Source organism: Colletotrichum chrysophilum (genome assembly GCF_026319265.1).
Source record: "Colletotrichum chrysophilum strain AFK26 chromosome Unknown scaffold_44, whole genome shotgun sequence".
Lineage (NCBI taxonomy): Eukaryota > Fungi > Ascomycota > Sordariomycetes > Glomerellales > Glomerellaceae > Colletotrichum > Colletotrichum chrysophilum.
This window is the reverse complement of record NW_026517331.1, coordinates 270,706-286,007: the sequence shown is the minus strand read 5'-3', so window position 1 is coordinate 286,007 and position 15,302 is coordinate 270,706. Positions and strand designations below refer to the sequence as shown.

Sequence of the window (15,302 nt, the reverse complement as noted above, 5' to 3'; positions counted from 1 at the left end):
ACCCGGCGCCGAGCAACAGGTTCTTCCCGGTGTCGGTTGGTCGAATCCACAGCCGGACGCTTCTGCAATTGCCCACTTCAAGCTTGGAGATGCAGCTCTGAATTTCTCTGGATCAGGTTACCATGACAAGAACTGGGGTTCAGTGCCATTCACACAAGCAGTGGGATCTTGGCATTGGGGACACGCGCGCATCGGCCCGTACTCCGTGGTTTGGATCGATGCGCGTTCCCCCACCGGCGATACCCATCGGTCGGGTTTTGTATCGAAGAATGGGACCGTCCTACTCTCCAGCTGTGCATCTGATTCTGTGGGGGTCACCACGTGGGGAGATAGACTAGCAAACTCGACATCTGGGCTGTTGGTTGAATTTGGGTTGACTGACGGAGGTCACCTGACTATGAACATTACTACCTCTGTAATGATTGTCAACAGTCCTTTTTATCTCAGATATCTCGGCGTTGCAAGCGGCCGTGTCGGCGACGAGTTTCAGCTTGACGGTGTTGCCTCACTGGACGCTTTTAAGTTTTCAGTTTCATCATAACATGAGAGGCTAAGGAGATCCGACGACTTCGGCTTGCAACTAGATTGTTTCCTCATATGAACGCATTGGCAGAAACAAGAACAATAAACGTCATGGGGTTGGCTAAAACCTCCAGCATCATCCCTGCCCTCAAGAGTCAGTGCCGTCGAAGCCATGATGGACGATTGTGAGCCGCTGACCGTGCGGCCTTTGTCTTTGCTTACTCTATGCCCATTCACATCGAGTCGATCATACAAAGTTGAATCATTCTAAATATGCTGCAAACATCCCCGCATTGAATGCTGCCATCGCAGTAACATCACCACGTCGTAGTAACGAATAGAACTTCCACTACCCTCTTCTGTTCGATACTGCAACCTCAGCGCTCTTTGGCGCTCTTTTCTGTCGTTCTCGCTCTGCGGTCGTCGTGCCTGAGAGATGTCGAACCCAAAGGAACCGTCGCCGGGCGATAAAGTTATCGACGACTCGAACAAGCGCGCTCTCGAAACCACCGTCACTGGAACGCTGTCTGAGGCTTCAACGAGCGATGATGAAAAGGCGAAGTCGGGAGACGCACTGGTGAATGATGATGTTGAATATGTCAACGGCTATCCGGTCATTCGCACTGGTAAAGTTTCCTCCAAGAAGTGTTCATGGTTGCTAGGTCTAACATGATTAAACAGGAGCTGATGTGTCCAAGTTCGTAGTATCGGTTCGCGACGACGGCGACCCTGCCTTGACGTTTCGCTCCATCGTCCTCGGTACCGCACTTACCGCCCTCGCCAGCGTTATCACGATGCTCTATACGTTCAAGCCGACTCAAATGGCAGTTTCTGCAGTTTTTCTCCAACTCTTGGTGTTCATATTTGGCGAGGCCTGGGCCCTAGCAACGCCGCGGCCGGATCGTTTTAAATGGCCTCTGCTGCAGAAAGTCCTTCGATTTACCAACTCCGGTCAACCATTTGGCATTAAAGAACACGTTGTTGCATCTCTTATCGCGTCTTCCGGCAATAATGGATTGTCCGGAATCGAGATCTACGCTGTGGAGCGCCTCTTCTATGACCGCGAAGTCACGGCCACTACTGTGGTACTAGCCACCTTCTCAATCTCTCTCTGCGGCTTCGTCCTCGCCGGCCTTCTTCGCCCATTGGTCGTGTACCCGGGCGAGATGGTCTACTGGGGCACTCTTCCCCAGGTAGTCCTCTTCCAAAACCTGCATTTTGACCGCATCGCCAACCGCGACCGCCTAAGGAAGTTCGGAATCGCTATGGGAATCGCGGCTGTGTGGGAGCTTTTTCCAGCTTACATGGTGACCTGGTTTGGCGGCATTTCCATATTCTGCCTCGCGTCCATGGGCGCGCCGACCAATACTCGCACCGTCATCACAACCATCTTCGGCGGAGCATCTTCGAACGAAGGCATGGGCTTGCTCAACTTCTCGCTGGATTGGCAGTATATTCAAAGCACGTATCTTGCGCTCCCTTTTAAGCAACAGGTGAATTCATGGATCGGTTATGCCATATGGTACATCGTTATGCCAGCACTCTTCTACAGCAACACCTGGAGTGCCAAGTCATTCCCCTTTATGTCTACATCCCTCTTCGCCAATAACGGCACTAGATGGGCGACGACGTCGGTACTGAACGACCGTGGGATCATCGACTACGGCAAGGTCGACCAGGCTGGCCTGCCAAATCTGTCGTCTAGTACGGTCTGGGGCTATCTCACTGCCAGCATGGCAATTGGCGCGCTGATTACCCACGTCATCATCTTCTATGGAAAAGATATGAAAGAGGCGTGGAAGAGTGCTCGTACCCAGACCCAACCTGACATTCACTACCAGGCAATGCTGAAATACAAAGAGACTCCAATGTGGTGGTACCTCGCTCTCTTCGGCCTCACCTTCATTGCCGGTTTGGTTGTCAACATCATCGGCGAGACAACGTTGCCTTGGTGGGGCTACATAGTCGCACTGCTTCTTGGCACCATCGTCGCGCCATTTTCATGCATTCTCAACGGCCTCTTCGGAAGCGGAGTCAGCACCAACCAACTCTCCAAAATGTTTGCTGGGTTTCTCCACCCTGGTAGACCCCTCGCGAATCTCTTCTTCGCAAGTTGGTCCCATCAAGTTATCCTTCTCGCCGTAAGCCTCGCCAACTGGCTGAAGGTGGGTCAATACACCAAGGTCCCACATCGCGTCATGTTCTGCACCCAGATCTACGGCACTTTACTTGGTGCTGCGTTGAACTACGCTGTGATGACCACAATTGTGACGAACCAACGGGAGGTTCTCCTCGACCCCATTGGTACTATCGTCTGGAGCGGTTCTTCTATGCAGAGTCTGAACTCTCAAGCCATTACGTGGGCGCTCGCCAAAGAGATGTACGGCCCATCAGGTCGCTATTTCGTCGTTCCCCTAGGGCTCCTCATCGGCGCAGCCCTCCCGATCCTGCACTGGGGTCTAATCAAACTGGTTCCTCGAATCAAGGATTGGCCAATCAACACAACCATTATCATTGCATCTGCTGGCGGTACATTCTTCGGTAATACGTCGTGGATCTGGTCTTCCATCGCAGTGGGCGTCTTCTCTCAGTTCTGGCTCCGTCGCAGAAGACCGCGAATCTACAACAAGTACAACTATCTCATTGGGGCTGCGCTGGACGGAGGATCCCAACTTATCATCTTCATCCTGTCGTTCGCAGTGTTTGGTGCAAGTGGCAACCCGCACCCGTTCCCAACGTGGTGGGGAAATCCGTCGGATACCAACCCGGATCACTGCTTGTGAGATGACAACACCGGCATGATATGTTTCAATATGCATGACTCTCACATGCTATGTATAATTAGGCCTCTGTATAAAATGTTTCTAATAGATACTTTAACTTCCACGGTATCATCCAAGGGACAATGGCGTGTATACGCAAAGTCAAGCACGATGATAGCAAGTGACGTTTGCCGACGCGGCTACAACGCGTTGCAGCATAGTAGCCGCAGCTAGAAAACGGGAAGGGGATTGAATCCATTTACAAGGAGGACTAATCCTAGGGGCCCTGAAGAGCGAGGGAAATATTTTCAGAGCCAGCTGAGTACGCGCAGCTTCAAGGTAGACAGAAGGTCAGGCCTTGTAACAACGGGCGCTTGGTCTAGGGGTATGATTTTCGCTTCGCATCCTCGTCGACACCGGCGATGCGCCTTGTGAAAGGTCGTGGGTTCAATTCCCACAGTGTCCATTGTTTTTGCCAATCACGGCTAATGCCCACTCATTTTATTGCCGTCGATCCTGCGTTAAATTGGGAGTGTGAGTGCAAAGAAGGTCTTACCCACACAGGCTGGCTGGTTCAGCAGGCGCACAGTGTTTGTGTTCATGTCTCTACAAGGACGAGACCTCATTAACCCTATTAATCAGAATCACGTTGACTCCGCAGTGTAGGTTGACATTTTCCTCGGTCGTGGTATTATTAGATTAAACAATTTAAACGTGGGTTATCATGTGCACCCGCCACTAATTCCACGTCGAACACAAATATACCCTAGCTTATTTCCACTGTTCCAGCACAGAGCAACAACACTTGCAAATTACAACACCCTTAAGAAGCCTCGCAGATTACTTATTACTTATGAAGTGATCAGTTCGCACAGTTAATATCTTCAACTGGAGTCCAAGTATTAAATAGGAAACCTGTTTTTCCCCTGTGCTCTGCTGGTGGCTAACGCCTCAGCCACAGAAAACCGGGTCTGTTGTACACCCTCACGGTGGACTCCGTTGAGATTCTTCACCATGGTAATCTGGTAACGACCCATGGTTCCTTGCCGGAATACGATGGTCGCCATCGCAAGGAAGTATTCCCAGATCTAAGTTCATGAGCATATTTCGTTGTAGGCAACGTGGGATGATTCTTGTGGGAGACTTACCCGGTATGACTTTTCACCGTACTTGGCTGTGATCTTGTCACGATTGCCCGTCCAATTCTTGTACCACCTCCATAAGGTGGCTGAATAATGCTGCCCGATGTTGTCGAGGCTGTTGTGTGTAAGCATACCTTTTGGCCAAATGAACAAGATGATGTCAGAAAGTCGTACCTTTGGATCTCAAATCCAGCCTCCTCGAGAGCAGTCACGTACTTCCCCAAGTCCCATCCCATCGTCATCCAAGGGATGACATGCCTCTTCAAGAACAACCCCCAGACCAAATCCTCATATTGCCACGCACGTCTCGATGCGGTGATCTCGACATGAAACAACCCATCATCCGCGAGCATCTCATAGCAGCGCTCAAAGAACCCGGCCACTTTCAAATCCTCCTGCCCAGATGACTGCAGACATACGATCTTGTCATACCTTTCGTCGGGACCCTCATACGCCCGATTGCATATACGGCTTTGGGTTTCGGGTATCTCTGCAGATTGGAGGCGCCAGTTTCCCAAATCAGCTTGAAACGGGTCGATCGTAAGCCCAGTCGCGAGGGCACCGTAATTGACGCTGGCGAAGGTTACGAGGGAACCCCATCCGCAACCAATGTCGAGGAGCCGGTCTCCTGGTTGTAGGTTGATCTTTTCACAGACCGCAGCAAGCTTGTTGTCTTGGAGCTCTTCAAGCGATTCCTCGATGCTCATGTCCGATATGATGCCTGAAGTGTAAGCCAATCGTGGGCCAAGGAACCAAGAGTAAAAGTCGCTGCCGCGTTGATCTTCCAGGAGTGGTCTTTCTCCTACAGGGCAAGTCAGTCAGTGCTCTGGTATTCAAGGCCCTCGCAAAGTTTCAACCGACTCACTTGGAAACAGATAGGACTCAACCGCTTCGGGAAGCCACGTCAACACCACAAAACTCGTCATCTCCCTCGTAAACCTCCAACTCGCCCAGTCATACCTCCATTCCAGGATTTCCAACGCATCACCGTTGAAATCCACCTCACCGTCAAAGTACATCTTCGTGAAAGTACCCATTGGTATCTTACGCCTTCCCCAGTATCTGTCTCGGTCGTGGTCCTTTGTGAAGGTAAGGTATTCTTCGATTGGCCGGCCCGGATTCCGAATTTTCTCGTTGATCGGAGGCGAGATGCACGATGTAACGTACCAGAATGCAGCGACAACGGGCACCAGGAGAGTGAATAGAGCGATTGCCAAGGTGTTGTATCCTCCGCATAATTTCCATGTCGCAAAAGCAGGAGCGAGGGAGAGGAGGAGCACGAGGTGCTTGAAGGAAAAGGTATCGCGGCCTGCGCCATCGGCTGGAAGCGCTGCGTGCTTGACAGCGGGATACTGGGACTGTCGCGACGTTAGGCTATGATTAACAGCAACCCATTTTGCCACACGAGATAAGAAGGCCTACCAAAGTCTCCGCGCTGAAATCGAAACCCTTTGGAGAGGCTCCAGCGGACGCCGGGGGCGTCGGGACCATACCGTCATCATCCATTTCTGCGAGATGAAGTGACACTGATGATCGTACAACTGGCCGGAGGAAATGGCTTGTAGTAGTCGAAAGATAAGAGTCGTAGTTCTGTCGGGGGTTAAGGCCTCCATGATGACGCGGGGTCGGGATGAGCAGATCAGCAGCTTGGGCAGCTGGTGTTGCAACCTGAAAATGCCTGGGCCACGTCAAATCAGGTGATTGGAATTGTTCTGTGACTTTTCCTGTGCCTGTGCCGGCCAGACCGCGGGGTGCGAGCTTGCACTTCGGGATTAGGGTACTGTCGAATGTACGTGGTTCTGACAGCTTCTGCCGCAACGTGACTGGACGCCCATTCCCCGACCGACGGGAGGCGCAAGAGAGTGACCAAAAGATAAGCGTATGAAGCAACCATTGGCCTATACGAATTCCCTATCGGAATTATGAGACATCATGAGATTTGAATGTGTATGACTAGGTGCACTGATTATCGAAGATGCGTCGCCTACCTGAGCAAGATTTGAATTTGTTGATGATATATGAATGTTATACCGACTGCAAAAGATTACTGTTAATTCTAAGTCTGTTATAAATAGAACACCGAGTTGCTATGATACCTCGAATTCTATCAGCTCTACTGAGACTCGTTAGGTCCCAGAGCACATTCCCTCATCTAGTCAAGTTGGCCCCATTCCTAAAGGGGTTTTCGAGGCGATCATCAGTGTAACAAAAAGCCTCAAGCCAGACTTGCCTCCTTCAATGCGCCAAACCGCCGGCATCTCCACTAGCTCAGCGTAATACCTCATAATATACCCATTGCTCACACTCTAGCTATCCACTAACACCCGGATCCCCTGAGTTCCAGGCCATGGAAACAAGATTGTGTTCTCTGCATAAAATGCCACATCTCGTACAGAAGTATCAACCAGTCGTAGCTTATGTCTTCGGATCAGTGTGGCGAACCCGATATACAGCTCCGAGTACGCCAGGTTCAGGCCGAGGCACATTCGCGTGCCGCGACCGAAGACGGTCATGTAGTGGGTGAGCGGGTGTATACCATCTGGTCCGCGGGGGTCGCCAAGCCAGCGTTCCGGTCGGAAGGCGGTCGGGTCTGGGAAGACACGCTCGTTCATCAGCATGTGGTATTGATCCATGCTGACGGCGACATTGGCCAGGATGACGGTGCCTTTGTAAACCCAGGGGTTTGCTGGGTTACGGTTGATGCGGACTAAACGTTCGATGACGCCCATGCCCATTCTCAAAGCTACAGATGAATCAGCATGACGGATTTCCATGTGAAGAAGATGATGAGGCTCTCGAGGGACAGGTAAACGTACTCTCCTTGACGATCGCGGTGAGGTAGGGGAGTGTTTCCAAGGTGGCCCACGGGGGAATCTGAGTCGCGTCTGGTGTGGCGCTTGTCAGCTCAGATTGCAACTTGGCGTAGACTTCGGGATCGTGCAAGATGTAGAAGCTGCCCAGAGCAAGCGTCCAGGCAGTGGTCTCAAGCCCGGCACCAATGAGTGATTCGGCCTCATGCTGCATGCGCTTGTGTTCTAGTTCCTCACTGGGGAGGCTGGAGGCTAGCATCTCATGAAAAACAGTTGCGTGGCCGGTCTGCCCCAGGCGCGGCTTCTCATTACCCCCAGTGGCTTGATGGCTAGCGCGAATGGTGGCGGTTTGTCGGGACATTTCCTGTAAATCCAACGGCGAACCAAAGACGAGGTCCATGATGTTGTCGGCGGCGAAGCAGCGCCAGACGTCATGGAGATTGAGCACACGCCCGGTACCAGCATATTCGGTTGTGAGACGACGCGAGATAGTGTTCATCAATGCTTGAATGTCGCCCGTCTGCTCGCGCACCTTGGACTTTGCAAAGAACGGGCTGATGGCTGCGCGGCGTATCTTGTGTAGCTCATGGCGGGCTGTGCTGAACGTCGCGCCTGGGATCCCGAAGCGGTTCTCGAGCCGTTTGAGCTTATCATATGGCTTGCTTGTCGGATACAGCGTGTCGAAGAAGTCAGGATCGTCGATGTGCAGCTCATCGGGGTTGATGCGCACGATAGGTCCATATTTCTCGTGCATGCGTTTAATGGCGAAGGGGAACTGCCCACCGCCCTTAGGGACGAGATCGAAGTATGCTTCGTACAGGCCGGTCAGGGCGGCCAGCTTCGGGCCAGGGAATTTGGCAATAGGGCTGAAGTAGAGTCGATAGATGCCGATCCATGTGATATACCCGATGACAATCACGAGAGCTGTTGCTGAAGCTGCGGCGACAAAGCCTAAATCAGGCTGGAATACGTTGGCCAATGGCCTCCGACTCGAGTCGTTAAAGCCCTCCATCAATGTTGTGTCTATGACCCTGTCCTGGCCGTCAATGTCAAGATGATATTGTCTGAGTTAGTAGCTGATGTGAAGTTCCTGTCTGTTTTCGCAATGGCGATGTTTTGGACAACAGCTTCTCAACTAGACGGCAAGCTGCAGCGTAGGCCTAGGCGCTTCCTAATTATTGTACGTGATCAACATATTCAACATTACGAGCGTAACCGAAAGCCTAAGGTAAGTCAGACTAAGCCCTATCATTCCCAAGTCATCAATTCACCTTCTGGACCAAAGTCTTCATCGCGTTTTGGAAAGGTCTGGTCATGCCTACATAATACATCTGGCGATTAATCCTGTCGTTCCAGTCGATCAAAGTCTAGTTCGCATGACCGCAGATAATCGTGCATAGCTGACATTCAAGTCGACACTTGTAAGACATACCCCCACGCACGCCATCGTTTTGTGAAGACTGCATTCCGTGCCGAGTTAGGGAGTAGACCTTGTGTACCTTGTCGATGCAGGGATTCCATGCTTACGACTTGCATTGAGCAGCTAGCCACCGTCCCGTCCCGTGCCTCCAGGCTGCATATGTGAGCGGCGGGCGTAACAGCCGTTTATCCGGCTGAATACGAATGGCCTGAAGAAGCCATCCGGTAAATCCTCCAGTCACACAGCGCCTGCTGTGCTCTGTGTCAATGTACGTCGATGTACGCGATCAGGCTTAGCTGCATCGTGCTTACCGAGCTGCAAGGTCCTTACGATACAGCCGTTGGGAATCTGATCCCTACATATCAACGCCCGCTTTATGTCTCGTTTGTTTATCTTTGCTTAGAAATTCCGAGGCGGATACAAAACTTGTGCGGATGCAAGAACGATTCTCACCGAAGTACCTAAATCCTCCGCGTCCCTGACGCCGGAGTTCTCATCCAACCTCACTCGGTCTGCTCGCTTTCCCATAATTACCTCACCAGCAGAAACATCCCTCGCTGCCCTTCAACAAAATTCCGAGGCCACCAACGAAAAGCCGCCATGGCACCCTTTTCTAGTCTCCGCGCCACTCTCACGCAAATCTACCCTCCCAAGCCCACCTTTACCGAGGCTGATGTGCCCGCCAACTCGCAGAGTGGTCGAGTATTCATCGTTAGAGGCGGCAATGCGGGTATCGGCTTAGAGTTGACCAAAATTCTCTATGCAGCGGGTGCTACGGTCTACATTGCATCACGCTCTAAGGTAGGATGATTAGAGGCAAAACAACTAAAGAAAATCGATCCGCTGATGTGACGTAGGACAAGGTGGAAGCTGCCATCAGAAACATCACGACGAACTTGCCGTCTCACACAACCATCAGCGAACGCCGTCGGCTGCAGAACCGCAATGCGCAGCGTAGATTCCGCCGTATGTCCATCTGTGTCTCTACTTGCAGTATTCGTCACAGCATCACTGACGTTGGGTTTGTCAGCCCCTTTGTGAAGAACGACGCGAGCAGCAGCAACAGCAACAACAGCAGCAAAATGCCACCATGACGACCAGTGGTGAACAGTTCTTGAACTTCGAGCCCATTTCATTACCTTTCGAACTACATCATGATCCGAGCGAGACGAGCCCTTCCTATTTCGATGTCATCAAATCTCATGAGAACAGCTTCAGCTACGACTTGAATATCGACAATCTTCTTCAGAATAGCACAAATACATCGGCGGCAGCGAGAACCACAACGCAAGGGCTTGATACCGGCGAGATTATATCCCCGTCGTACCAGTATTCTTCAGCATCACCCTCCTCTCGTTCCCCGTCTCACGGTTCCACCTCGACCCCGCGACAAAGCCCATTCGAACAATTCTCACCGTCATCTTCATTGACACCCAACGCGACGAACAACAAAAATCGCAGTATTGTGCCTCCCGGGACTAGAGGCCATCTTTCTCCATCATCAACTACGCCAACAATACCGACTCCCCAGGAGCCCGCCTCTACATACGAGTACCTTGGTGTTCTCCATATCGCAGCGCAAAAAGGCCATGATCGCATAATCCAAATGCTGCTGAGCCATCATGGCATGGACTGCAACGCCCCGGACAGCGAGGGCCGCACGCCTTTGATGCACGCCGTGGTTGCCGGCCACGCGCCGGTGGTGCGTGCGCTTCTGACCGCCGGCGCCCGCTGCGACGCCGTTGATAACAGGCAACGCTCCGTGTTGCACCTAGCCGTGCTCCACCGGAGGGAGCAGGTGTTGCGGCTGTTGCTGGCGGAGATCGGACAGGGGGCTGTCGACGGCGTAAATCCGATTGGGCCAGGGGAAGCTCGGTTGGGATGTCTCTTGGATGCGTACGACGCGGACGGGAACACGCTGTTGCATCTTGCCGTGACGGAGGGATTTGAGGCAGGGGTTGCTATGTTGGTTCGAAGCGGGTCCGATTTGGAGGTTGAGGCCAGAAGATGTTAGACATGATGGATTCACACATAAGAGGTAAAGTCTAAGAACACCTAGAAAGATGATAGACAGCGCTTGTACAAATACGATAGATAGCGAAAGCGATGTTTAGTTTTAGACACACGTTTTACTCAGTAGAAACTGATGCGAACTTCAAAGCTCAGACGTTCCAGGTGTCGGCAGAGTGAATGAATTTCTCAAACACTAGTACATTGAACGCGAAGATAATTGCTAATACTTGAAGGTCTGACAGCTCATCGTCGGTTAAGCACCGAAGTTGGACGTGGTAAAACAAATTTCTAGTTAGAAACTCAACTAACATACATTGTTACTAATTGCACCTCATTGCAAGATATGTTGCTTCAATAACGATGTTTACGTACTATACAGCCTTCATGTATTCCCATCAGAATCCAACACCCTTCATCAAGTTCGACACAATCTTCCCTGTCCATCCGCAGCCCACGCCTCGCTTCCCACAGCGGAGACCGCGTAAAACAAATCCTGGGGATCATACTTCTTCTTGATCGCCACCAGCTTCTGGTAGTTTTTTCCATAAAACTGGCCCTGCCAATCTCGCTGAGCGAAGTTGGCTTCGTTGAGATACGCCCCCGAGTTCGGCGTCACGGCCTCGATGGTCGGAAGCACACGATCGAGCAGCTCCTTCTGCCATCCAGGAACTGGATCCCACGACTGACCCCAGGCCCAGACCGTCCCGACCAGGCAGTTGAGCGACGTGTCGCGCCACGCGGGCAGGACGGCGTTCTTGGCGATAGGGGGTACACCTTGGGCGGTGGTGGTATTGATGGCGGTGCACGCCAGATAGAAGGTGCCGCCGGTCGTGATACTGCGCATGGCGGACATGACACCGGTGAGGTTGGCATTGAGGTTCGCGCGGGTGATGAGCCGGCCGCCCTGAGCGGCGACGAGAGAAGCGTCCTGGAGAACGGGCCACACGTTGGTGGCGAGGATGTCGTAGACATTGCTGGTGCCAAAGGTATTCAGACCAAGCGACTGGGCGCTGAGGCCGTTCTGCTGAGACAACGCCGTCAGCATCGGCTGCATTAGGGTGTTCAGCCCCGTCTGGTTGTGACTGGGCGCAATTATGGCAATGATGTAGAAGGTGTTGTTCGTGACGGAATACGTCACGTAGACGCCCTGGTCAAGAAGAGGAGGTAGCTGCGCATGGAATGTTGTCACCGCGTTCCAGTACGCGTCTTCTTTGTTGCCCGTGGACGCGATGCTGAAGGAGTAGGAGGCCGCGCCAGTCGGAGCATCGGGGAAGACCCTGGTCGTCATCGACACGACGACTCCGTATGTGCCGGGCCCGCCGCCGCTGAGCGCCCAGTACAGGTCAGTGTTCTTCTCCATAGTCGCGGTGAGGTGCTGGCCCGTGGCCGTGATGACCTCCCATTCGAGCACGTTGTCAGCCCCGAGCCCGTAGATACCAGACAGAGATGAGTGGCCTCCACCCTGGGTGTATCCGCCTACCAAGCCGACCGTAGGACAGGAGCCAGCAACCACGCGGTAGCCCCCGTTCTGGTGCGCGAAGGTGGCAGCCTCCCCGCCCTGCACGCCAGCGCCGAGCTTGATGGCTGGTCCCTTGTAGTAGCTGCTCTTGTAGGAGGCGATGAACCTCTTGTCTTTCAGGTTGTGTGTCCGGAGAGAAAGGGCTCCCTTGCCGGTCCCTTTGCCATTCTGACTGTTGTTTCACGGAGGCATGGTCAGCTCTGCATAATCTGCGTGCCACATATGGAGATAATCAGAGCCATAATCAGGAGGAGAACATACTCATGGCCGGTGTTCTTGATAACAAGACGCACAATATTCTGCTGCGCGAACTTCAGCCCAGAAATGATATCGTTGGGGCCCTTCACATTGATGGAATAACTGGCATAGTTGCCGAGTTCGCAAGCGGATGACCGAGGTGTAAACGGGACGCAGGACTGGTTCTGGAACCAGGGTGACAGAAATTCGGCAGGGTAAGGAATCTGCAGGTTGGGTTGTCCCCACTGCTTTCGCAACGAGGTGCAGGTGTCATCGGAGTAGGTAGGATCATGACACGAGTGGGCGAGAGGGTTCGTGGCCAGCAGACGTCCTCCCACGGTTGCATTGAGACGATTCCAAACTGAGGAGCTGGGCCAACCAGGGTCCCCGGAAATGTAACGACATGCAGCCGGCCGCGGGTAGGTCGCTGCAAGAGCGGTCGAAGCGAGGAGAAATAGGAGAATGATCATCATGGTTTCGGTGTTTCTGCAAGCCAAGAAAAGCGAGTCAGAGTTTCATTCGATGACTGGTCCGGGTTACAGGTAGCCTCAAGAAGCCCTACGAGGCAATTGCATGTTGTTTGCATCAAGCCCTTTATATGAAAGCTAACAGCTAGGAGCCTTGCTACGGCCCTTACACACTGATTTTCTATTTACGAAAGCTGAGATTGAATGGGGTCCTTTGCGCCGCTTCGCCTCCACGCGAGAAATCAATATTCTCGTAGGACTCATGGCATGAATTCGAAAGGGAGAGTCCAAAGACCAGAGATGTTGGACGCGAGCAGCCCCCAAAGCGTAGCCACCCGGATCCTGATTCCGAAGAGACGCTCGATGTGTTCGTTATCAGGGTCCATAGGCACACCTATTGCTTGCTTATGTGCAGATAAGCATGTGTTGAGGCGTGTGAAGAGCCACTACCTGGCCCGACTAACTAAGAAGGGTGTCATTTCTCTAGCCGAGACTCACTAGTCTACGGCACGGAAGGACTTTTGACAGACGTGCCGATTGATGATGATGGCCATTGTGTCTTTCTTCAGCTTCTCACACACACGGTGCTTCGCCCCGCGCCGGATTACGTGCATGTAAGCATGCAGCTAGGATAAGCACGCGTCAATTAGTCCGCGAACGCATGCCAAGTCGATTTCAGGAACGTGGAAGCAATAAAACAAAATTATTCCATTGGGTACCATAGTAATATAGCAATCAATCATTCGTGTGCCGCACATGATAACAGCCAAGAGGATTCTAGAACAGCAAAAGACACAAACATGATCCAGCTTAGGCTCCCAAAACCTCACGCAGGAAGGCAACTTGCGCATCCAGCACCCTTGCAAAGTCGTCGCCACTCAGCACATCCATGTGCCCCCTGTCCGGAACTACCAGGTGGCGCTTAGGCTCCTTCAACCGGTCGTAGATCTCGGTCCGCTGAAGCTCTGCGGGCGAGACCACGTCATGCTCCGGTGTGACCACCATAACTGGGGTTGGAGAAACGTAAGGAATCAGTCCCATCGGCTGGAAGGCAGCAATGTGGTAGTAGCTGCCCAGCGTCGTCTCCAACTCAAAGGTTGGCTGCAGCTCTTTCGCCCCTGCCATCATCTTGAAGCCGTTCACGTCGAAGCCCTTGCCGAAACCCGCCGGGTTCTCCCCTTCGGCAGTCAGCATTGGAATGTAGACGGGCTTGTTGCCTGCAGCGCGCGACTCGCGATCACGGAGCGCCTTTGCTAGTACACGAGGTCACTTCTCGGGGGGAAAGTCCCAGATTGTCAGCGGGCACATGGCCACCACGGCTTTTGCGCGTTTGTCCAGCGAAGCCGCGATGAGGGCCAGCATGCCGCTGTACGAGAAGCCCCAGTAGGCGATGCGCGCCGGGTCAACCAGCGGGTGGCCTTTGAGGAATGTCAAGGCATCGTGGTAGTCCTCGACGTTTCGCGAGGGATGAATTTCGTTGCGCGGTGAACCATCGCTTAACCCGATAGAGCGGGGATCGTAGATGAGGACTGTGAAATCAAATTTCTGGAAGTACTCGGCGACTTCCGCAACCATGGTCTCTTTGGTGAAGTTGAACTGCGGGAGGTTAGGGCTCTATGTCTTCAAGTTTGGGGTGAGAGGACGTACTCCGGGAGTCGCGATAATGGCTGCTCCTCGCTTTGTTGCTGGGTATAGCCAGCCACGGAGGACGAGACCATCAATGGTTCTGAACTCGACGTCTTCGCGAGCAGCCATGGTGCTAGCTTGAGTTTTCACAAGAATTGAAGTGTAGTATGCAAAGAAGGATGTAACAGATGGTGATTCTATTGGATTTTGTCTGCTCCCTATAGATTGAGGGAACCTTTAACATAACCACACGCGAGGGCTGTATTGACACGAAGGGGAGCCAAGGTCTCTTCAAGTCTCATTCTCTCCATCTTAACAAGAACGCAACTCTGACTTTCAAAGCCTGCATGATACGTAATCGGCACATCGGTAAGTAATGATGCTTCTGCGAGGCCTGGAGTGAGAGGCAGGAGCAAGTCGTTCGTACCGTCACCAATTGGATTCCATGGATAGCCACAGTCGAGTGAACCTCATTCCCATGGACGCTCCTTGATCTCATAATCAATAAACGTCTCCGCTTCACATGTAATCTTGACCCGCCTGGCTCTCAGTCTCTCTTGTATTTGCTTACACTGCATCTCATGCTTACATTGCATCATTGCTTGCCAATAATCGTGCATACCCGGGCAGAACTGAACAGCGACATAATGGGATAATCGATTTGCACCTCCTAAACCATCGAGAGCACTGAGTCCTGTAAGATGGAATTGACGAGCCTCAGAATGAGAAGTATAGTCTCAATAGCTCTTCACGAAGTCTTTTGGATTGACTATCTAAACCAGAT

At 52.5% G+C, this 15,302-nt stretch overlaps 6 protein-coding genes and 1 non-coding gene across 7 annotated transcripts; 3 read left to right on the top strand and 4 right to left on the bottom strand.

Annotated features, from left to right (window-relative positions):
* Nucleotides 1-958: 958 nt before the first annotated feature.
* Nucleotides 959-3,305, top strand: COL26b_006181 (uncharacterized protein; the record flags this gene model as incomplete). The annotated part of the gene is made up of 2 exons (XM_053179004.1): nucleotides 959-1,148; nucleotides 1,204-3,305. 2 exons carry the CDS (start codon nucleotides 959-961, stop codon nucleotides 3,303-3,305), a joined length of 2,292 nt encoding a protein of 763 aa, XP_053037130.1.
* Nucleotides 3,306-3,652: 347 nt separating this feature from the next.
* COL26b_006180 lies at nucleotides 3,653-3,750 on the top strand. The gene has a single exon. It is a non-coding gene; the product is annotated as a tRNA-Ala (tRNA).
* A 436-nt stretch (nucleotides 3,751-4,186) lies between these two features.
* Nucleotides 4,187-5,932, bottom strand: COL26b_006179 (uncharacterized protein; the record flags this gene model as incomplete). Its single annotated transcript, XM_053179003.1, has 5 exons — nucleotides 4,187-4,372; nucleotides 4,433-4,541; nucleotides 4,601-5,228; nucleotides 5,292-5,784; nucleotides 5,849-5,932. The coding sequence occupies 5 exons, from the start codon at nucleotides 5,930-5,932 to the stop codon at nucleotides 4,187-4,189; spliced, it is 1,500 nt and encodes a 499-aa protein (XP_053037129.1).
* Nucleotides 5,933-6,732: 800 nt separating this feature from the next.
* On the bottom strand, nucleotides 6,733-8,248 carry COL26b_006178 (uncharacterized protein; the record flags this gene model as incomplete). The annotated part of the gene is made up of 2 exons (XM_053179002.1): nucleotides 6,733-7,169; nucleotides 7,243-8,248. 2 exons carry the CDS (start codon nucleotides 8,246-8,248, stop codon nucleotides 6,733-6,735), a joined length of 1,443 nt encoding a protein of 480 aa, XP_053037128.1.
* A 1,008-nt stretch (nucleotides 8,249-9,256) lies between these two features.
* Nucleotides 9,257-10,138, top strand: COL26b_006177 (uncharacterized protein; the record flags this gene model as incomplete). The annotated part of the gene is made up of 3 exons (XM_053179001.1): nucleotides 9,257-9,457; nucleotides 9,514-9,622; nucleotides 9,987-10,138. 3 exons carry the CDS (start codon nucleotides 9,257-9,259, stop codon nucleotides 10,136-10,138), a joined length of 462 nt encoding a protein of 153 aa, XP_053037127.1.
* A 946-nt stretch (nucleotides 10,139-11,084) lies between these two features.
* Nucleotides 11,085-12,898, bottom strand: COL26b_006176 (uncharacterized protein; the record flags this gene model as incomplete). Its single annotated transcript, XM_053179000.1, has 2 exons — nucleotides 11,085-12,360; nucleotides 12,450-12,898. The coding sequence occupies 2 exons, from the start codon at nucleotides 12,896-12,898 to the stop codon at nucleotides 11,085-11,087; spliced, it is 1,725 nt and encodes a 574-aa protein (XP_053037126.1).
* An 804-nt stretch (nucleotides 12,899-13,702) lies between these two features.
* COL26b_006175 (uncharacterized protein) lies at nucleotides 13,703-14,647 on the bottom strand (the record flags this gene model as incomplete). Its single annotated transcript, XM_053178999.1, has 3 exons — nucleotides 13,703-14,140; nucleotides 14,207-14,488; nucleotides 14,540-14,647. The coding sequence occupies 3 exons, from the start codon at nucleotides 14,645-14,647 to the stop codon at nucleotides 13,703-13,705; spliced, it is 828 nt and encodes a 275-aa protein (XP_053037125.1).
* Nucleotides 14,648-15,302: the final 655 nt, after the last annotated feature.